Genomic DNA, 21,457 nt, shown 5'->3' on the forward strand with positions numbered 1-21,457 from the left:
CTTTTCTCTGACTGTAATCTCAGACCCAATTTCTTGCTCCACAGTACACTGCAAAATCTATACACCTGCCTCCTTCGGTGCTGTAATGAAGAGTGCTGTGACCTGCAGCCGTTCTGTCTTCCCAGTGAACAGCAGAGCCAGCTCTGTAATTCCTCCAGCTGCAGCACTTGGCTTTCCCTGAACAGTCAGATTGCTCCCTTTAGTCAGGCTGGTCAGGTAGAAAGCTGATAGTGCAGAGATTATCAGGCTAAGACATTAGCACATTAGGGACATTATCCTGTGGATTTTGATGGGGCTCCCTTTCCACCTAGGATGATTTTCTACTGGCAGTTAGCCTAGCTAAATTGGATGAAAGATATACTATCCCTTGGGTTCTGATGTGCTTTGTTTCTTCCTTAACCATGCTGGAATATGAGTTTAAAGCAACTGACTTGATATTTAAACTTGCGTTTCTCAGAACTGCGTGCTGTAGGGAAGGTGAAGGCGTCTCTCCAGATCCCTCCTGGAGGCCATTTACAGTAATGAGGAACCCCGATCATGGAGGTTTGAGACCCAGCCACCTCATCCACCATGTCCTTGGATGGTCCATATTGTGGTGTCAGGCCAGCTGGGCTGACAGCTTCTGCCTCCATCTGCCCTTCAGTTTCTCTGGGGCTCTGACCAGCACAGCTCCAGGGCTGAGGGTTTGAAGGAGGTGCAGGAGAACACATCTACCTTGTTGTTTCTGCATTAGCTTCCCAGTAGCTACCAGCTACTGAGCATCGCTTCTCCAGGCAAATGTCGGGCCAAGAAAATGCTTTGGACTTCTGAATCATGTGTCAGTTCTTGCAAAAACAAACAAACAAACAACTAAAACACCCACAAACCACCACCACCACCAAGAAGCCCCCCAAAGCCCCACAGCTTTTAAGTAATTTGAAATGTAGCTTTTTGGATGCAGGCACACTGCTCAGTCTGAAGTTCTGCTGGCCATGAATGGGGCCTAAAGACGGTTGTGAATATATTTTCTAGTTCCTTGTAGCCCATAGGCATTGTCAGTAAAATGTGCTGCTGTGTTTTATTGACAACAGGCAGTTTTGCACTCTGTATCAAACAATGGATACAGCATTTATTTATAGAAGAACGGCTGTCTTCAGTAAATGGCTATCTTCAGTAGAGAGCTGAGTGTCTCTCTGGATGAAATTGTGACACCCAGAGTAAAATTCCAGAAGATAGCAGATGCCAGCTGTGTCAGAGTTGTATGAGACCACCATCAGGTTTGCTTGTTCAGCCAGTCTCTGCTTCACAGAACCTGGTTTATCTATGATTCACTAAACCATAACTTATTAAATCCAAATTTTAGAAGTAAACTATGAAATACTTCATCAAGAGCACTGAACACACTCAGTGGACTGTGCTATGATGTATGTGAGTCAATTGGGTTGGCTCAGAGTAGGTTTTGAGGCCTCCTCAAACTCTGCAAAAAACTCTGCAAAGCTCTTTCTTCTTCCTCTCCATCCTTTCACAGCAGACTGTCTCCAGGGTGGGGCCACTCACTGATATTGTGCTTCTCATGGAGTAAGCTTGGACCAGAACCATCCCATGCTAAAAGAAAGGATAGTCACTTCTTGGATCGAGGCACCCACTCTTGTTGTACGAGTTTTAACTGAATTTGCAGGCTGCATTTCAAAAGAACCTTTAAGAAAAAAGGTCCCATCAAGTTATGAAGATGGTTGAGATGCTCACATACATCTATGTTGTGGGAAACAGGCGAGAAGGATGAAAGGGGCATGAGATGATAGAGAAGGAGGTTGAGTGTGGAGTGTGGGGTGGTCAGAGGACCTGAGGGTGTGATGGCTCCTGGGACCTTTGTGTGGTTGCACAGCAGCATGGCCAATGGCCACTGCAAGCTTGCCGTGAGGGTATGCTTCTGCAATGAGATGGGTCATCTCTTCTTCTAGATCCATGGTTCTCCCCATGCAGAATGCTCTTCTGGGGGCCTTGTGGTAAACAGCAGAGAAACTGCAAATGGCTTTTATTCTCATATAGTCAAAAGGAACCAGTCTTTGTGGAGAGCTGTTACTCAGGTTCTCATGATTTCCTCTTTATTGTCAATTTTATTGTGCCTTTCTTCAGTGTGGCCGGTAGGTGCTTGGCTGGGACAGGCAGGTCTGCTCCATCCCCATCTCACAGCGACACGCCACGCAGCTCTGGGTGCAAAGAGTTTGCAGCTAAGCCCAAGCTTCATGGACACGTGGGAGTATGCAAAAATAAGAAAACCGTGCTCCCTGTCCCAGCACATCATCAGGGTAAGGAGGATGCCCAATTGCCCAGAATCTTCTCCAGTTCTGTTTCTCCTTACAAAGCCTCTAGATGGGCTCTGCCTAAGTACGGGGTATAGGCATTAATCGCAAATTCTACTGCAGATTTAGAGCAATGATACACAAAAATCTCATCTTAGACAAAAACTTCCTAAACAGCATCATTTTGTTTTCTTTCTCTGCATCTGCTGTAGGCTGTGAAGCTCTTCAGAGAGGAGAAGGAAAATAGGGCAGACAGGATTTTGGAAGAATGAGGCTGGGGAGACATGCAGACTAAAATCTTAATTTTTGCATCCGTTGCTTTGTCTATTTTTTTTTATTTTATTATTATTTTATTATTATTTCATGGCCCTTTTAAATTGTTGCCATCATATAGTTTGTGTCACCCTGGAAAGCATCCTGACAACTTCCACTGTGCTGGAGGCTGATTAAAGTCTATGGTTAATTTGGGGATAAGTGCTCATGGAATGAAAAGACAAAACAAAAGATAAAAAATTGTTGAGCTTGTCTGAGGAGAATAAAGCAACTAAATCCGTCTTGTAAAGATAAGGTAAAGGAATAGCAGATGGCAGATTTACACTTGTATGTTGGTGCCAAGTATTGCCTCAAAAAGGGTCTGGTGATGGAATTGTTTTTATGTTACGATAATTAACAGAATGCATCTTGCCATGAAAAAATCCAGAAGGAGACACAGAAAAGCAGTACAATTAAACATTCTCTTTATTGGGGTCTTGCTCCAAAGTGGCACAAGTGATAAATCTGTTTTCTGCTGACAGTGCCCATCAGTGCTGCTAATGAAAAGACCCACAGTCACATTTTACACTTTTATTTGGATTTAGATCAACAACACATATAAGATACTTTGGTCAAACACAAGAACAGGTTGCTATGCCACTCTTTCCCGGCTGCAATAAACATAGTAAGGTGGAAAAAAATGCTGGTTCTCCTGGGACACCGAATGTAAATCTTGGATTGGCACATACAGCTAGTAAATACATCGTATGCACTTAGCACTTTAAAACAGAATTGCACATGCAAGATGTAACCAGGCTATTCAACACCTTCATTATTGTCCCTGTACTATTTTTTTTTAATGCTCTCTGCTTGCCTTTTTCACAGAAAGAAAGACTGTAATTTGCTGCTCTACTCAGTATTTCAGTGATTAGGCTGGTGATTTTGACACGTTCAGCAAAGGTCACATTGAAGTCCTTCCTGACAAAACTGGCATCTCCTCTATAGCTCAGCTCACTCCATTATGCACTGTAGGCAGCAATGGAAATCCACCAAAGTGAGGTGAGAGGTCTGCCTAAAAGCTGACAAGGAGAGGTTAATACCAAGCAAAGATACAGTAGAGGGACTGGTGTGAATGCAGCTCTTACAATATCAAGAGTAAATACTAGTACCACACAAATAATGACATATCAATAATATATTGTACAAGCTTATACAGCAACACATGTTGATTTGCAACATTGTACAGTTTAAATCTAAAGTGCACAGCCTCAATCTGAGGTGACAAAACAGTACTATCAATATAATAAAGGCAACACAATTACAGACACAATTTATTTCCTTCTTACTTCATGTCCTCATGATATTACATTAATACTTCACTTACATATTTTAGATTAAATTAAAACCACATTGCACTTCTTATTTTCTCTTCAAGTGTTTTAGAGCCAGCAAAACTATATTGCTTTACAAACAGAAGTTGGCCGTTTAGGCTAAGTTAAACCAAAACTTCAGTAGGGTTATAAATAGACAGGCCTAAGCCCCATAATTCCTACCAATGTTTCTAGATACCGAGAGGAAAGAGGATAAACTTCAGCTGCCATCTCGCAGTCACCACTAACGTTAAGGAATGGTGCAGCACATGAATTCTGCAAGAACTGTGCCTGTGAAGGCCAGTGAAGCTCCGTGTGGACTGTTCTAGGCAGATGTAGACTAAGCTCATTTTTTTTTCTGCAATTTCAAAAGCCATGGCAAACAGGGATGTAGTCCAGTACTGGGAGAAGCCTCTGACAAAGCAGTTTGTTACTTATGTTCCATCACTGTCATTTGGACTATAGCCACATTTAGTTTAGGCCTTGTCCTGCAGACCTGTACATCTGTGACAAGTCTTTACCCTCTTAATGTAGCTTTCTTTAGAAAGAATTTCAGTCAATTTGTATTTTCAGTGTAGCTCTGCACTGCTCGTAGAGGAAATTGTTACAACATAAGCATTTATTCAGACACATTACTATTTTGGATAGGCTTTTTCACCACAGGACAAAGAAACCATCCAAATACAACCTTATTTCAGTCTTGGTTAGCACTGTATATTGATTGTGCGTCTGCTTAGTTAGGCCAAGTGGGAAACGTAATTAGGAATAATAGCATCCTATTGTTGTACTGTAATTGATCTTATTAAGTGGTTTTAAGAGCTGCAGTACTCTTGAGGTTTTTTTCAGTAATCAATCCTGGAGATCCACAATCCATGTGACATGGAGAAATGAGGTATGGGTACCTCTTCAGAATGTATGTGGGCTTATGGTTTAAACTAAGCAGTAATAAATACTTGAGGCACCTCCATCAAAAGAAAAGAATTCTAGTTAATTTTCAGCTTCTGTCCTTGCAGTTTTATAACCCATATAAAATAAAAATATATAGTTTACAAAATAGGATTTTTTTTCATATATATATATTTTTCCTTTTGTAAAACTATACCTATTTAAATACATTTGAAATGTTGCTATAGGTAAATTAGAAATTCTTTTCTAATACTACGAAAAAGGCAAAATACTTTCACTTTTAAACATACAGCTTGTATACTCTGTTTCTCACTACCCCCTCCCCCTTCCCTCAATTTGATTTTGTCACCATTTTGGGCAAATTTTGCATCACTCAGTCTGATTGCTTTTCATTTGAAGTAGTCACTGTTAAAATTTGGGGTAACATTTTAAGTATCTTCTGTTCTCCCTTATTTGTTTCAATGCAGCTTTTTGTGCAGCTAATTATTAAAGAGGTATTCTAAAACTCAGGAAAGGACTTTAAAGGAGCCATGTTTCTTGATTTTAAACTGTACTCTACTCCAACGCCACAATATAGAAATAGATTTACTTTGGAACAAACTACAAATACATTCGCACAGTTTGTGACAACTTAATTGTCTACTTAGAGGTCCAGGAACAGACTTTCACACCCGCCTATTATAAATCTTGTCCCAGGCGCTCTATTTCATCAATCAGGAAATCAATGTCCTGATGAGTTGCTGCTGGGTTTGAGATGACCATCCGGAAGAAGTTCACTTTGTCTCCCAGAGGCTGATAGCTCACCATGGTCGTCCCATACTCCATCATCCTGGCTTTTATCACTGGTGCCACCTGCAATGGCATAAAACAAAAAGCAGATTATTATTATCAATAATAATGTTATTATTACTATTATTATAACTAAGAGTAGAGTTTTTTTTTTTTTATATGGATGAAGAACTATAAAAAATATTAAAATGAAAATGTCCAATATTGATAAAAAAGTTAACCTCTATTAAAGAGTAAATGGCTTACTGGAAAGGCATTGGGTTTATCTGGTTTCTTTGCCCAGCTTTTAAAACCATGGGGGAATTTTCCCTCTACTTTCTCAGTATTGCTGACAGGTAACTGGACACAGTAACTGGTGCTCATAATACTCAAAGAATTGTTGCAATCATTTTCCACCTTCTTTTTATATGCCAGAGTGCCATAGTATTACCAAGCAATTATTACATTTGCTGGGTTTACAAATTGTGGTTTACTATAACCAAAGTTGAATACACACTCTAGAGAAGAAGCAAACCCAAGGAATACCAAACCTGGAGACCAGAGCATGATGGTGCCAGGCTAGCCTGCAGTAAATGACGATGGATGTGTCATTTGCCAGAATATAGCAAAGTGACCTGACCCCATGCTCTGGATTCTCATTCTGGGGCCTGCCTGCCTGTATAGATTTCACTGTTCACCGCACAACATCCTGGGGGAACGCTTCTTACCTTCATAAGGCGGCTCATCCTTTCTTCGTTGTCTTCCATGCTACGCAAGCTGGGAGGTATATACCAGAAGCAGACGTTTGTGTGCTGAGGCTAAACACAGAATAATAATGGTTTATGCTGCAAGAAATGCTCATAATGTCTCACTTGCAATTAAACTCATGCCTTTCCCCCTCTCATGCATCATATTGTGACAGCAATCAATGGCTTTCATTACTGTAGTCCGCTGAGAGTCATCATCATTATTAATGCAGAAAGGATAATTTTAGGCAATTTATTCCCAGGATGTCAGATGCGGAAACACATCACCCAGCTGTGCAAATATATTTATCCCCTACTGAGAAGCATCTAGATTTTGTAGGTGCTGTCCCCCCAAGAGGCTGAAGGGAATACAGATAAGGCAAATGTCTATTACAGATAATTTAGAGGCAAGGACCATGTCATTTACTGTTATTACATGACAGCATAATGTAAAATCTGGCCCTGCAAATAGGAGTCACAGGTGGTGCATGAGATAGTCTAAGATTTTTTTGTACATTTAATGAAATTTATTACTTCTCCGTTTGATTCAGGTAGCTCCTGAATTAGTATGTATCCATCACAGTGCTTTAGCTACTTCAACTTATGTGGGAGCACCAAGTGGAAAGGCAAAATCAGTTGACATTTTCTGTATTTTTTGCAATCTCCCAACAGTTGCCTGCCTTACCGCATTCCTCTTTGCTAGATGCTAAACGCATGAGCTAGAGCAGCCCTGACTGCTGTCAGTATCTTTACATGTCATGAGATTCAGTGGACCAAATTCAGTGATGATGTGTAAGGTGTGGGAAATAAATTACATAGTGGCATGTGGGTATGGGTCTGTTATCTCTGTTTGGAGGCACAAGGGTGACATTTATCCTTGTGCTGTGGAGTACTTAGGGACTACAACATGGATAGTCCGCACAGTCCCCAGGTACCTGTGGGGCCCCTGTGACTGCTCACTGGAGGCTGCTGATAAACACCCTTTGCACAAACAATCTTTCAGAGCTACATGGGGCAATGTAATCCACATTCCTAACAGACCCTTGAATTACGAAACTAGAGCCTCTTTTTACTGTTTGATAGCTGGTTCTAATTGTGTGTGTGCTGCTTTGCTCTGAGAGTTTAGGTTCAGTGGGGTGAAACTGTACAAATGGGTAACTTATGCACAGCTGCCTTGTCCCTAGATCCCATAAGAAAGAGAGTTATCAGCACAACAACAGGTTTTGTTACAAGGGACACTGTTCTTTGCTATGCGCTCTTTGGTTTGAAGTGTTGGTAGCAACTGGGTATCTAAGGCAAGTGCTGCTGACCAACTGGGAAGAAAAAAACAGTTGCAGTACATACCTTTCCATCAAACACCATTTCATACCCTTCTCTGTTCTTTATTTTGTTGTATAGGTATTCTGCAAGTTCCAAGCACTTATCAATTTGTGCTTCAAATCCTGTGGTTCCCTTTAGAGAAAAAAGGAAAAAAAAAAAAAGATGATATGACTCTCTGTTCTGTGACCAGAAGCAGTGAAAGAACCACGCAGCACTCACCACAGTGCCAGCACAGGTCCTTTCTGAAGTGTCTGTGGGACAGATTAAGGATCTGATTCTGTCAGATGAAGGATGCTTTCCTGTGTGCAGTTCATGCACCTATAGGTCTAGCCACTGATGCCCCTAATGCACAATAAGCCCCTGATACTGCTTGTTTCTCAGCAAAATATTGGTAACATTGATGGTAAAGGGTGGCCTCATCCATAGATTTTGGAGAGAAGATTTTGGGCTGGCAGGGAGGAGTGTCTCCACAGGAAGATGCTGAGTTCCATGCATGGGGAGTCTGGGGCAATTTTTAGAACAGGGGGCTTTAATCTCCAAGAGGTAATGAGCTGGGTTTTTTTCCAAGAATAATTATTTTCAGTTAAACACAAAAACAGAGACCAGCTTGATGCTGTGGAAATGCACATTTTGTTCAAATACTGCCCTGCCTCCCTGGTGTTTTTTCCCCCTTTATTCTAATTGATGCCACATCAAGTCAGAAGCCGTGTTTTTGAAGAGCTCCAGCAAATCCTGCTTTTTCTTCTCTGGCAGAAGTCATAATCCTCTGTCTGTGACATCATAATTGTTCCTGCAGTCACCAGCTGTGATGCCACAAAGGATCCAGCTTTAAGAGGGAGGAAGGGGAACAAACAGCTGGAATAGATAAACCACTTAAGAAACATACATCCTATTTTGTAACATTTATATTACAAGTGGAGTGTGAGATGAGAAAAAGCAGTATTAGACATTGGAAATATGGGGTTTAAAAGAAGAAATGTCTCTGAATAATGGAGGCACGTCCCTGCTAAATCTGTTCTGGCAGTGCAGAACTGACTTAAAAGCTCTGTATACAGAGATTTCAAAACAGGGTAGAACTAGCATAGCCCTGGGAGAAAGGCCTGGAGCTAAAGAGGGACATGTGGCTAAAACCACCTGCTGTGTAGGGGCCCCAGTTAGTACAACAGCTATTCCAACCTCTGAAAATTGCATCCCCCTTTATAGACTCCCACACCTCCAGCCATGCTTGGTGTCTGTCTCAGAATTGTTTTCAGAGTTTTAATGAAGCACATGAGGATCTTTAAGGCTTTCTGGAAATGAAAACAGTGATGTCATCTCCTCTGAAAAAAAAAACCTGAGGCAACTTGACACAATAGATTGAATAAATATATGGAAGAACTTATTTAGCAACATTTTACAAATACAGATGAATTAATCATTAGGGTTGGTGTTTTCAGATTTCCTAGAGAACAGATTTCGATGAGTTTTCCTCTACTTCAAAAGATGACTCTATACCTACTTCATGCAATAAAACTAGGTATTCCAGTCTTGATTTGCCACGTTTAATTTCTGAATGTCATTAAAATAAAACATCTTTTTACTTCCAGAAATGTATATAACAACATTCTTAAGCATATGATTTATGCTGTTAGACTCCTACAGTTACATAAAGCAAATGCTATACAAAGCCATGGAGTTCAAGTTTCAAAATCATGTGTGCTGCTTTGAAGCTAAATTGTTAAAAGTATATAAAAAAAGGAAAATAATAATGTTCTTTCTTTCATGTTATATACATGAAATTCAGGTCAGGTATTTCCTAAAATGATGATCACAGAAAAGAAAGCAGTACCTGGTGTGCATTATTTTAATGCAAACAAGTACACTGCAGGATGTCCTACCTTTGCCCTCCACATCAGCCATAGCTTGAAGACATCAACATGCCGCCCACACTGCAAAGCCTTGTCTCCGGTGTCATAAGACAGGTCGTAGTGCTTATCTTGTTGAAAGAGGTAGGAAGCATGCATTTGATTGCAACTCTGCATCAGCCCCTTATAGAAACAGAAACACAAAAAATTCCTGTCAGCCCAAGTGCAACTACTCTTTTGAGGGTTGCTTTGGGCAAGTGACTGCCCAGCAGAAATTACAAAACACCCAAATTCAGTGGAATATGTGTCCAAGCGCAAGAGAAAGATCAAAAAAAGGACAAAGCCAAACTTAGTTGCTCAGTGCTCTAATTCTTTCACACCTTGTTCAGTGTCCAGGACACTCTGGCACCTGACTCACCAATGTGTAATACACTACCACAGCCAAGGTGTTTTTTAAATGAAGCCTGGACTTTGTGCTTCTTAGCATCATCATGAGTAAGTTCATTTTTGGATCTCACTCTTTATTCCTTCATCTGGTTCCTTTTCCTCCTTTCCTTGGAAGGCGTTCCTCTGGTTGACTCAGACCAAGCCAATTTGGTGACTAATGTAAATATTATCACACCACTTTTCTAGTTGCTTTGGTGTCTAAAATTCTGACTGTCATTGATTTTGTTCTTTTTATGTAGGCACAGCTCTTTTCCAAGAAAGATATTTGCGAAGCCCCCAGCTCAGGTTAGATGCCTAAGTGTTACAGAAAGCTTTGAACAGGCAAAAGAGCATATGGCTTTAAACAGCCAGCTAGAGCTATTTCTGGGCTGCAAGACATAGTTCAGAAAGTCAGCTTTGTGGGAGGGCCAGCAGGCAACAAGGAGAAGAACCTGGCCCGTGAAAGCATAAGGTCTCCTTCAGCTTTTTAAGTGAAAAGCAGAGAGTCATGTTTTGGCTCTTGCGAACTCCTCAACCAAGTTTAAGATATACCTTGCATATCTGTTGCCTAAAACTACAATTTCCAGCCCAATAAGAAACAAAACTTGGCTGTTTATCAGCAAGTCTAAGCTTTATGTGTAACTCAAAACTGAGACAGTAAAATGAAGGGTGGGGGGAGGAGGAGGAGAACTGGTTTTCTCTTAAACTGAGCCATCTGTTCTTGCCAGAGGTCAAGGATGGTACTGACTTCATCAGGTGGGATTTGTTTCAGGGAACTGACCCTGAGGGCAAATAAAAGTCAGCTTCTCTATTCCTAAGTGCAATCACTTTGTATACAATCTGTTGTACAGCTGTTAGCAAAACAGCAACCAGCTTTTTGATAGCTGGTCTAGTAAGTAGTGGTTGTATAGCAGCTGTCCCAGTAACCGATGGTTTTATGGAAATTACAGGCTTGAAGGATAATTCAAGTTCTAGTACTGAATGAAATGTCTACTTCTTATTCCAAGAGACCTTAAGTCTTCCCTTTTTTATTTTCATGTGCCCCAAAGTGGATATGTGGATCAGAGCTGGATTGAAATATCTGTCATCAAAGTCTAGAAAGCGTAATGATGCTGAGATTCTGGAACTATTGTCGTACTGCATTTATACCACACCGTTCATCCTAAGAGGTTGAGATTTTGCCTACAGCCACCTTTTATGCTACACAGAAGCCAGTGGGGCTACACAGCTACACACCCACAAGTTAACTATAGACATTTTGAAAGCAAAGCCCACAAAACTCTGTAAAGATATTGCAATTGCATCTATCATTTCTGTTTGACAGCTACTTTAATTCCCTTTTGCACTCACAGCTTTGAGTGCACAAGTAGAGGTCTATTTCCTAGCTTCTTTTATAACCTTCATCACATTAGCAAATGTTAAATATGACACACATACGGAGAAAACATGTGGGACTGTCTGAAAGAGAATGTCAGAAGGGACCGGAGAAGCAAGTATTTTGGGGCATACCTCTTCTCTTACTAGCAAGGCTGAACACTGCAGTGGGACGCCCATCATCTTGTGCGGGTTCCAGGTCACTGAGTTGGCCCTGGGAGAGCAAACCAAATGAAGCTCAGATACTATTTAACTGTGGTGAAACCAGGGAGACATTTAGTAATAATCAGAATAACAAACACATAGCAAGTGCACCTTTTTCTTTTTTGTTTTCTGAAGAAGCAAAGCTGAAAGAAATCATGGCTGATTGGGAAAGAAATACCTTCATAAGGGACCCAGCTCTGGATTGTTTTTGGATGACAATTTTGGCAACTTATCACAAGATAATTGCTCTATGCACTACATTTAATTAGTATTAAACTTTCTCAGGAGTCATTTATACTTCATAAACATAAGGTAAAGGTCTCAAAAACACCCACTTGACTGATGAACTTCCTAAAGGCACACAGCTGATCAAAAATGAACACAGGAAGCTGGCAGACTAGCAGATTCCCTCTCACTGAGTTCAATTTCAGTAAGATTTTAGTAATTAATGCACGCAAATATTTCTGAAAATTTCTTTACATACTTCTGAGTACTTCTGAGTCTCCAACTCTCTTGGAAAACCTGACCCAAAGTGATTTTTCTAGTTGCTGTGCTGATGGTAAGTTTTTGTAGCTCTTTGATTTTAGGTTGGCTGCAGTAATTCACATGACTGGAGGACTGGGTACAAAATTACCACAGTAATAAACACAGAACTGATCCACCCTTCTACAGAAGAGCCTGTGCCTGCCTGCCCTCAGGACACACAGATTGCAAAAATAGCTGTCAGCCCAGATCTTGTGAAGAAACAGGGTGCTGTCACAATTCAGGCTGGAGAAGAGACATTTGGGACTGTGGCAAGTGCTGAATGGCAGATTGTCCAGTTGTTTATTGTTGTAATTTTGTGTTATGCTTGACTGGCTATTTGCTAATTACTATTATTACATATGATGATTAGCTGATAGACGTATACATTTGCATCCTATTTGGCAAGCTGTCAAGGATGCACAGTGAATGTGATTTTGTGTAGTGCAACGATTTGAGTTTTGATGGTGTAAATTGATATAAAGGAGTCAACAAGGACATCTAAATGCTTAAAGGACTCAGGATGCACTTGCAGGTAATGTTTTCCTTCATAGGATTTGGAGACAGTTTTATAGATTCATGCTTGTCCTTATCATTTCCTACCAAATTGCTTTCGCTCCTTCAAAGCAAGCAATTCCAAAATGCACATTGGACACTGCAGCAGTTCTGTGCTTCCTTCTTTGCTATTTAAATGGACTACACAAGTGCCTGATACAAAAATCTATAGGGAACAGTCTTCCACAGGCAACATCTGGCCACTTGGCTTGGCTTTTAAGTATTTGGCAGCTTTTAATCAACTTAGAGACAGCCATCTGACTACAACACCAGAGCTAACAATTCTGAACATGCATTCAGGTCCACAAATTTCCTTCAATATGATACTTTTTCATTTTTATCCGTGCCTATGCTGAATCAGGCAGAAATTCCTTAAGAGACTTCTAGGTAACAGTAGTGGTATGAGTTTTTCTTGAGCAATGGGATTATGTACTGTCAACAGCCAGATATTAATTATCTGCCTAAAACATTTAATTTACCCTAAGGTCACAAATTCATCCCAATTGCATCCAGAAAAAAAAAAAATTAAATAGTAATATCCCACTTTTCATTTGTTTTTCATCAGTTTTTCTGGTCTTCAGCCATCAGTATGTGCTTGAAGAAATTGCTGACTGAGAGAAACAGTGAAGAAAAGAAGCTACATGTACATGCATCCACAGATGTTTTTTTTAAAGCATTCACCAAAGTAACTGCACACCAAGCACCTAGGTGATTTTTTGACTGTGGATCACAGGCGGAAAAAAGAAAAGTTTTCCTTTAGAGTTTCCAAATGGATGACAGGAGAAATTCAAGACTGGCAGAATTTGGTCCTCGGCCAGTATTAAAAACAGACTGAGGTGCATTCACTGGCCAGGCGCAGCTCCGGGAAGGATGCCCAGACCCTATATGGGAGCGCTCACTCAGCTGCAAGCATGCTTTTCTCATGCAGCTGTCAACCCCTGCCTGAGACTCTGAGAGGGGAGCACCAGAGTGCATCTCCTGGTGGTGGCCAGACCTATCTGCACCAGACACCAAGAAGCACACCACATTCTTCAGGGTGCTGTTGAAATCTGCTGTGCAGGGACTGGAGAGAATCGTAAGGATAGCCCTGCAGTTCCCCTGCCTTTGACAGTATTTTTTCTGGACTGCCTGTTACCAGAAGGATGGGAAAACTCAGAGCAAGAGTGCTCCGTTTAATGGTCCCTTCTTGTCCCTTCCTCCCCTACCAAACACAACTCCACTTCTCATCTATCCAGACCTGTAATGATTGAGTTGTACCATGAAACAGGACTGCCCACAGAAATCAGATCTAGGAAATCTCTTCTAGAGGTGCCCACATTAGAAATCTGGACAAACTGAAGTGAGCTGCTGTGTCCATCAAACAGGGGAACAGGACTGGAAATGACAAATCTCATTAATTTGCCTGCCACATGGAGGTGGTGCTTACCAAACACTGGAGGAACTCCAGTGATGTTCAGGATCTAAGGCATACCGCTTGGAAAATTCTCTAGCATAAACTCAACCTGACCTTCTCATGACAGCAGAACTTGGTCAGCAAATTTGGAGGCAAACTTTTTTCAAACCCTATCCTCACAGGCAGCTGGGTAGATAATGCGATGGATATTTGGATATATGTCCTTTTTGGGAAAAATATGTTAAGTTTGGAGTGCTGGAGGCAGCCTTAACTAAAGCATATCAAATTTGTAGAACCACTGGCTGCTTTCCAAATTTTGCATGTGAGATACATGAGAATAGGAACAGGATGAGGAAGTTGATTGTAATTTTAATTGGCAATTTGATTTAGAGATAAAAAAGGCAGGAGGGAGTAATAATTTAATCTCAAGCAGCATGAGCTTCAGAAAATACACAAATGTGAGAAGGACTCCATCTAGCCCAGAATACCATCTCTAGCAAGTGGCCTAAATAGATGCCTGGGAACAGGGTAAAACAGGACAAGCATATACAAACTTCCTCCAAATACTCTGAGTCCTGACAGCTGTGGCTCACAGAACCCCTAAATGTTTTTTCTTTGATCTTAACATCCTATGGCAAGGAGATCAACTAAAAGTTTCTGGCAGTTGTTTGTAAGTTTAAGCGCAGTCTTTCCAGATGCTGAACTGCTTTGCCATTGTTTACACTCATCTGTGTGTATCTGTAATATTGATGGGCTGACGACTACAACTGTGTATATCCAGGCACGGATTTACTGAGGGGATGTCGTTAGCACAGCTGGGTGGGGGGCATTCTCTCCAAAAGTGGCAGGGGAATGGGTGGTGACTGCCACGGCACCTGTCCAACAAGCAGGTGCATCCACACATAGACCTCAGCATGCAAACCCTCCAAGGTGCATGTCTTAGAGAAATTCAATTGCTAATTAATTTTGGATAGTGAATCAGAGGATGCTGTAGAAACCACTCTGGACTGCAGATTGTATGCTGGAAGGAATAAAAATGCAAAGAAATGCCTGCTGTTCATACTGCAAAACAAAGTGCCGCCACACTGCAACACTGAACAAAAGGCACTTAGCAATGTTATTTCAACTGGAAGAACAGTTTGCATAATTTCTTCCAACTGAATCCTGGAGATAACACTGGCTGGTTTTTATTTGTATTTATAGACATTGCTATGGTAATCACAAGTCTGTTAAAACATACTTAATAAATGTGTTTAATTAATGTTAATAAATCATACCTTTCAACACCATTTAGCTTCCATTTGTGCTTTCTTGACATCAGCAGCCCGCCGCCCCATGCTCCCTAGAAGGCAAGATACATCATCTTAATGGGAAGATACCTCTGCCTTGCTCCAGGATGACAGCTGTGAGTTCACATCACTTTGGGGCCCTTTTATCCTTGCTGATGTGGCAAAACGTCCAGGCAGATGGAGCCTGGGGCATCCCCTGTACTAACAATTCTCTTCCAGCAGTGCAGAAGCAGCATTTCACAGCCCCTGGTTGGCGTGTACCACTAGCTACCCCCTCCTTCACCAATGCCACTGCCGCATGGGGCTGCCCCACACCATAATTAATGATGTGCAGAGCTGCTCCTGAGCAAGCTGCTTTCTCCCTTCTACTGTCTAAGTAATAACAAAACAAACTGGGATCTCAGCTCCTGTGGTGAGTCTTCATTGTATTTCTCACCTCTGTGCCTCCCCCCCATTTGCTTTTGCTCACAAGAGATGTGGGACAAGCAGACACTTCATGTGACTGAGAGGTATTTTAAGCAAATGTGAATTCTTCCTTTGAATTGGGATGATTTTGGCTGACAGAGTAATCCAAAAGCAAGATACCCAGCCCTATGGAAATTCAATTGCCAATCCTCTTTAGAGAAAGGTTTTGCAAAAATGACACAAAACCAATTCTAGGGCTGAAAGATGATCCTTCCAAAAGACGTATTGGCATGAACCCAGATAAAGCTGAGAAAAGCAGCCAATCTGATTTTTTTTTTTTTTTTTTTTAGCATTTCGATTAATCTGTTCAGCAATTTGGGGTACTTTACTCCAGAAACAATGCAGCCTTTTTCTTATGCATTTATTTTGCAGCTGCTGCAGAAGCTGAGCCTGTGCGCGGTATAGTTCTTATGGATTTCTTGTATTAATGATACTTAGAGATAAAACTGAAGGCCAAAAGCTCCCAAACTAGGCCACCCATCTTAAGTGTCCCAGTTGCTAGAAGCACTGCATAGTCACAGCTCCTATAATGTCCCCCTGTCCTGAGCCTTTCAGAGGACTGGGAAGTCAGTGCTTGGAGAACAGACTTAATTACAGGAACCAAGTAAAAAAAAAAAAAAAATTTTTGTACAAACTAATAATTTCATGCTAACACGCCTTGTAATTTTCTCCCACCCCACATAAGATGACACTTACATCCACGTGCATCCAGATTTTGTATTTCTTGCAGATATCTGCAATAGCTATGAGTGGATCGAATGCCCCATACACTGTTGTCCCAGCTGTGGCACTCACTAGGAAAGGAACAAATCCCTACAAGAAAGCACAGAGGCATTTGGCAAAGTCAGACCGCAGCAGCCCAAACTCTTCTTGCACCGCTGGAACTGGCATTGCTGGGATGGCTGCCTCCACAACGAGCCCACAAGTGTCTCCTAGAGGACATACCTGCTATATTACAGCTTTTTTTCTTAATTTATATGCCAGTGATATTACAGTTTCTACCTTAAGGTGGCAGCAAACTTCCAAACCAGTACCCTCCATTTATTTAAGACGCATGAGACAGGTAAGGGCTCAAAAGAACAGATCTGCTCTGTACCACCTGCCTGAAACAAAAAGGTTTGCTCTATTCAGTGTCACATAAAAACAAAGCCTCGTCCACAAGGCACCACAGTGCAAGAAACCTCTCTGGTGGATTGTGCCCAGCACTGTGCTAGAACTATCCTAGAGAGAGTCCAACCATGCAGTGGCCCAGTCCTGTCAGGGGGAGCATCTCCTCCAGGGGTGTCTCCTGGGGGCACTGGGCAGGGGAGATATGGGGCTTACCCATATCTCACAGTGAGGAAACAGCTCTTCTGAGGAGACAGTAATCTCCATCGAGCCCAGGGACCACCTCTTGGACTCCCGCTGCTAAATCCTGTGCTTCACCGAGTACACACTGTGACCTGGCTTTTGCACTGTAAGGTCTTGAGTACACAGCAACTCTCACCAGTGTTTTATTCTCAGTTCATTAATTGTTCTAATTTTGCCTTGTTTTTTATATACTGTATTACTTTTATTAGACAAAGTGAGCTCTTAATGAAAATTTGTGTTATTGCGCTTTTAATACTGTGTTTCTAATGACTATTTAGATAAAAATTGTTGAAGGAACAGAGCCAAGTCCATTGCGTACTGCAATCTGATGTTTTAATTCTAGCTTCTATTAACGAACACATACAAAAGTAGTGTACTTTAGAGAGTGCGTGGATCTGAGTTTACCTCCCATTGATTTGGTGACTCTGTGAGAAATATTTTCAGTGCATTGAAGTACATGTGAATTCCCCAGATGATTTCTTTGTTTTTGCTAATATTCAGCTGGGGAATTGCATCAGAGGCTGATAAAATGAAAAAGGGAGATGTTATGCAGAAATACCTATAAAAAAGCCAAAGAGCTTATGAAGATTATGAAGTAGCTCTAAACGTTTTTTCTCAGCAACTCTTACCTTCCTAAGTACCAGCTCACATTTCCAAGAAATACACCAAAAGTTAATGGGTAAGCCTATATAATTTTACCAAGAAAGCAAACGCTGTAACATTATTGTTATTGTTGTTGTTTTTTTTTTCTTTTTATTTTTTTTCTTTTTTTCTTTCTCTCTTCTGTACTTTTTTTTTTTTTTTTTTTAAAGCATAAATGCTAGTAAACTTACTTTTTGTTTGGCTTCCAGAATTCTCCTTTCAAGGTCTGATGGGATCATTTTCCCTCTGGGACAAAAGAAAGTTATATTACAATTTTGATCCTGAAAATTAGCTTTTGCTATTACTTCTTCACTTCACAGTAAACCCCAAAAAAGGAACAAAGTGATTTATTTGCCCATGGCTTATGCAACATCGAAGAACTCAGAAAGACGCTGTCCATTAGTCTATGTTTTCAGCCGGCTTATTCTGTCAACCAGTTTGCATCAACACAGTGATGGTTACTGAGAGAAGTTATCTCAGGGCCACCCCCTATTAAAGACTGCATTAAATTACAGCCCTGGTAATTGCTCCCAGGCAGGGGCTGAGCCCAGGGTCCCAAGATGCTTGCTGGGTGCCAAGCACCACAGTACCTTTCAGCAGGCACAGCAAATGCCAGCAGAACTGCATGGCGATGAGAAGAATCTACCAGTCCAGACACAGTGCACTGCTAAGCCCTTCGTGCTGGCTGTATACTGTATTTCCAAAACATTTAGCATGAACCATTTACCTGAGATTCAGACTCAGTGGTAAAAGGCTCAACGGCTAATTTATGAAATCCTGCAAGTGAATTAAGTGCAAGGTAAAACAGAGCTAATATTGAATGCTGAGGTTAAATTTCTCTTTGCTTTAGCTACAAGCAAGACTAGCTAAGAAAGAGTACACATAATGGCAATACAAACATGACAGCTCCCCACATTACAGGAATAAACTCTTCACTGGGTTTAAGTGTTGTCCATTTAGATTAAAATATATATACACTGAAGGGCTTCCTCATTTCTTAGTACAGCTAGATGTATTTTTTCTTTCATTAAATGGCTGATTTCCTGTTGCTCTAAATAAAAATGAAAAACTTCTGCTAGAGCTTGAAATACCAGTTTTAGGAAACAAATAAAACTATGAGTTTTAGTTTTACTTTTGCATTAAAAAATGGTGCTTTCACAGTATCTGGATGGATGTAAATAAAACAAAATATTATTATTTTTTCATAATAAGATACTAAGATTGACAAGTTTTAATCCTTACACACCCCACAATACATCAGTAACTGTTTCAGTAGAAATGGTTTTGCACTGCTGGATTTTTTGCACAATCTGTCCTTCAGTTTACTTACTCAAAACACTGAAAGAACAATTGAAACTAGAAAAGCTCTACTCTAAAAATTAGCCCTGATTTTCTAATACAAGTTCAAAGTATAAAAAGTACTGAACTCATACTGAGTTCCCTCAATTACCTGTACAGATTCAGACAAAAGCAGTAATTGTCTCATTTTCAAAAACTACTTCTGGGTCTGTTATGGGAATAAAGGGAAAAAAAAGCATGCCATGGGAAGGTTCTGAATTCCTCCTATAAACATAGTTTAGATATTGGTCTTTAATGGTTTCGAGTTTATTAAGGATGTGCACAGAAGAAAACACAAAGCTGGGCAGACCCCTTCACTGCCAAAATTTGTACCAAGGTAAGTGATCAGCTAGCTCCTGATCATACTGAACATGTGCAGGAACTCATGGTCAGGTGAGTGCAATGTCCAAGCAATGCCAAATTTTACCAAGAAGCTAGCAGTAGGCTTTTAGTCTAGTCCCACACAACCCCCTGCTCCAAATCTAGGAAACGGCCAACAACATTGCACGGCATTTTCTTGTGCTGTCACCTGAGCGCAGATGACCTGAAAGTCTTAAAATGCACTGAAAAATAATAGGCTTTGAAGTACTGAAGTACTTCAGTGTTGAAGTACTTCAAATTAAGTCTTTATACAAACTTCACCCAAATAACATAGTACGGGGGTTATATGAGATGTTCTAGGCAGCATTAGAAGCAGGAGGGCTACTGGGGAAGGCTGAAGGGACTCAGCAGCAAAAGGACGCTGAGGATGGAGACTGCTGGTGTCGAAGTCTTCTCATCGTACCCATGTCTGCATACAGCCTTCACTGCTGCCGTATCAGACAAGTGTTCTGATGTCAAACCTGCAGGTAATATGCTATTACTATCAATACATGTGTGTGGTGATGAAAGAGGCAATGGAAATATACAGTTGCCTAGTCTAGGACATGAGCAAGAACACAATTTTCTGCATGTTTTCATGGCTGAAATTTACCACACCTTTACATAGTCGCATTATACAGCAAAACCAGGCAAACTTGGTGGGTCTGGAACAAGACGGGGAAGAGAGGAGCCACCAAGAAGGATGTTTGGTCTTGTAGAAATGTCAAAAAAAATCTCATGGTGCTTCTTCACCCTCATAAAGGTCTACAACTTCATCAGCCCACATCCTGCACCAACAGCCTGCTCTGTCGTGGTGTCACTTCCTGGGATTTGGTGAGAAATACAATAATCCTAGTGCTTATTTCAGGATGGGTTGGATAAACATTGTGGTCTTCATAAAAAAACATCACAATGAATTTGCACAAGAAGAAAAGGAAGGCATGACTTCATTTATTCAAGTCTGTCTTTAGTGAGTAGAAACAATTAGAGATTTACTTTGATGTGTGTTGGTTGTATGGAGGTTGTCATTAATTCCTCTGCAAGGTGTGTTCAGTCTTTTGTTAATAAAGAGATAATAAGTCCACAAGTCAATGTGCAGGCACTATGATTAGCACTGTAAATTGCTTAGTTGGTGCTCTCCTTTTACAGTGGGAGTAGAGCATTTTAACTGCAGTAAAACCTTCAATTTAAGCTAGAGCCATAAATAATTTAGTACCTTGCAACAATGATATTTGGGACTCATAGTAAGAGTATACTTTACTGAAAAGATTCTCAGTAGAATTGATAAATACTTTCAATTATTTTTTGTCCTGTAGAAAATGTGCTTTCCCTTAAATTGGAAATCTTCAGCAAATCATGTTGATTTTGTTAACATTCCTTTACTTTCACGAAATGGGTTTTCAAAGAGAATTGAAACCTTTTACGTGAGTGAGCTAAGAAGTTATTTACAACCAATTTTATAGTACCTATGGGAACCGTAGGTAGCTTGCTGGTCTACTCCTTTCCAGGGGCCATTCCCTGGTTGGCCTATGCTGCCCACAACGCTGGGAAGACCCTTCACTGAACAGACTGTACATCCCACTTTTCCGGTGACTTGTAGTACAGCTGAGAAGGATGGTGAGGGCATGAGGTGATAGAATTACATTAGCAAAGGCTCCTCAAGTTTTCACTCCTTTAAAAAACTCATTTCAGCTCCTTTTGTTGGTTCAAAATGTGACAGTATTTAAATGCTACATTTTCATCAAAACCTTCATGGCTTCTTAAGAGAATGTATAAAGAATGATTGCTCGTTTGACTTTTTGTTTCACTTCAGGAAAAAAAAAGAATATCAGAAATCCTTGAGGAAGGAACTTTAAGATTTTTGATGAACTCGAAAAACTGATTCATACAGATGCTTACAGACAGAGCCAGCTCCTTGAGTGGGATAAATCAGCGTAACACTGCTGAAGATGACAGCCCTACAGTGAGTTATATTAACTGTTGACTGTATCCTATATGCTCTCTCTGAGCTGAGTACCTGATGATCCTCTTCTATGCACTGATAAAAGGAG

At 40.7% G+C, this 21,457-nt stretch overlaps 1 protein-coding gene across 1 annotated transcript in view; it reads right to left on the minus strand.

The window, feature by feature from the left end:
- Positions 1 to 5,110: 5,110 nt before the first annotated feature.
- Positions 5,111 to 21,457, minus strand: part of GAD2 (glutamate decarboxylase 2) — a 35,695-nt gene continuing 19,348 nt past the window's right edge. Inside the window, exons 9-16 of the mRNA XM_032182080.1 lie at positions 17,900 to 17,954; positions 16,413 to 16,529; positions 15,240 to 15,304; positions 11,424 to 11,502; positions 9,522 to 9,671; positions 7,669 to 7,776; positions 6,307 to 6,396; positions 5,111 to 5,662 (exon numbers count right to left, since the gene is read on the minus strand). Of these exons, the coding sequence (XP_032037971.1) occupies positions 5,489 to 5,662; positions 6,307 to 6,396; positions 7,669 to 7,776; positions 9,522 to 9,671; positions 11,424 to 11,502; positions 15,240 to 15,304; positions 16,413 to 16,529; positions 17,900 to 17,954 (838 nt within the window). The 3' untranslated portion in view covers positions 5,111 to 5,488. The remainder of the gene's footprint in view (positions 5,663 to 6,306; positions 6,397 to 7,668; positions 7,777 to 9,521; positions 9,672 to 11,423; positions 11,503 to 15,239; positions 15,305 to 16,412; positions 16,530 to 17,899; positions 17,955 to 21,457) is intronic.

Source organism: Aythya fuligula, chromosome 2 (genome assembly GCF_009819795.1).
Source record: "Aythya fuligula isolate bAytFul2 chromosome 2, bAytFul2.pri, whole genome shotgun sequence".
Taxonomy (NCBI): Eukaryota; Metazoa; Chordata; class Aves; order Anseriformes; family Anatidae; genus Aythya; species Aythya fuligula.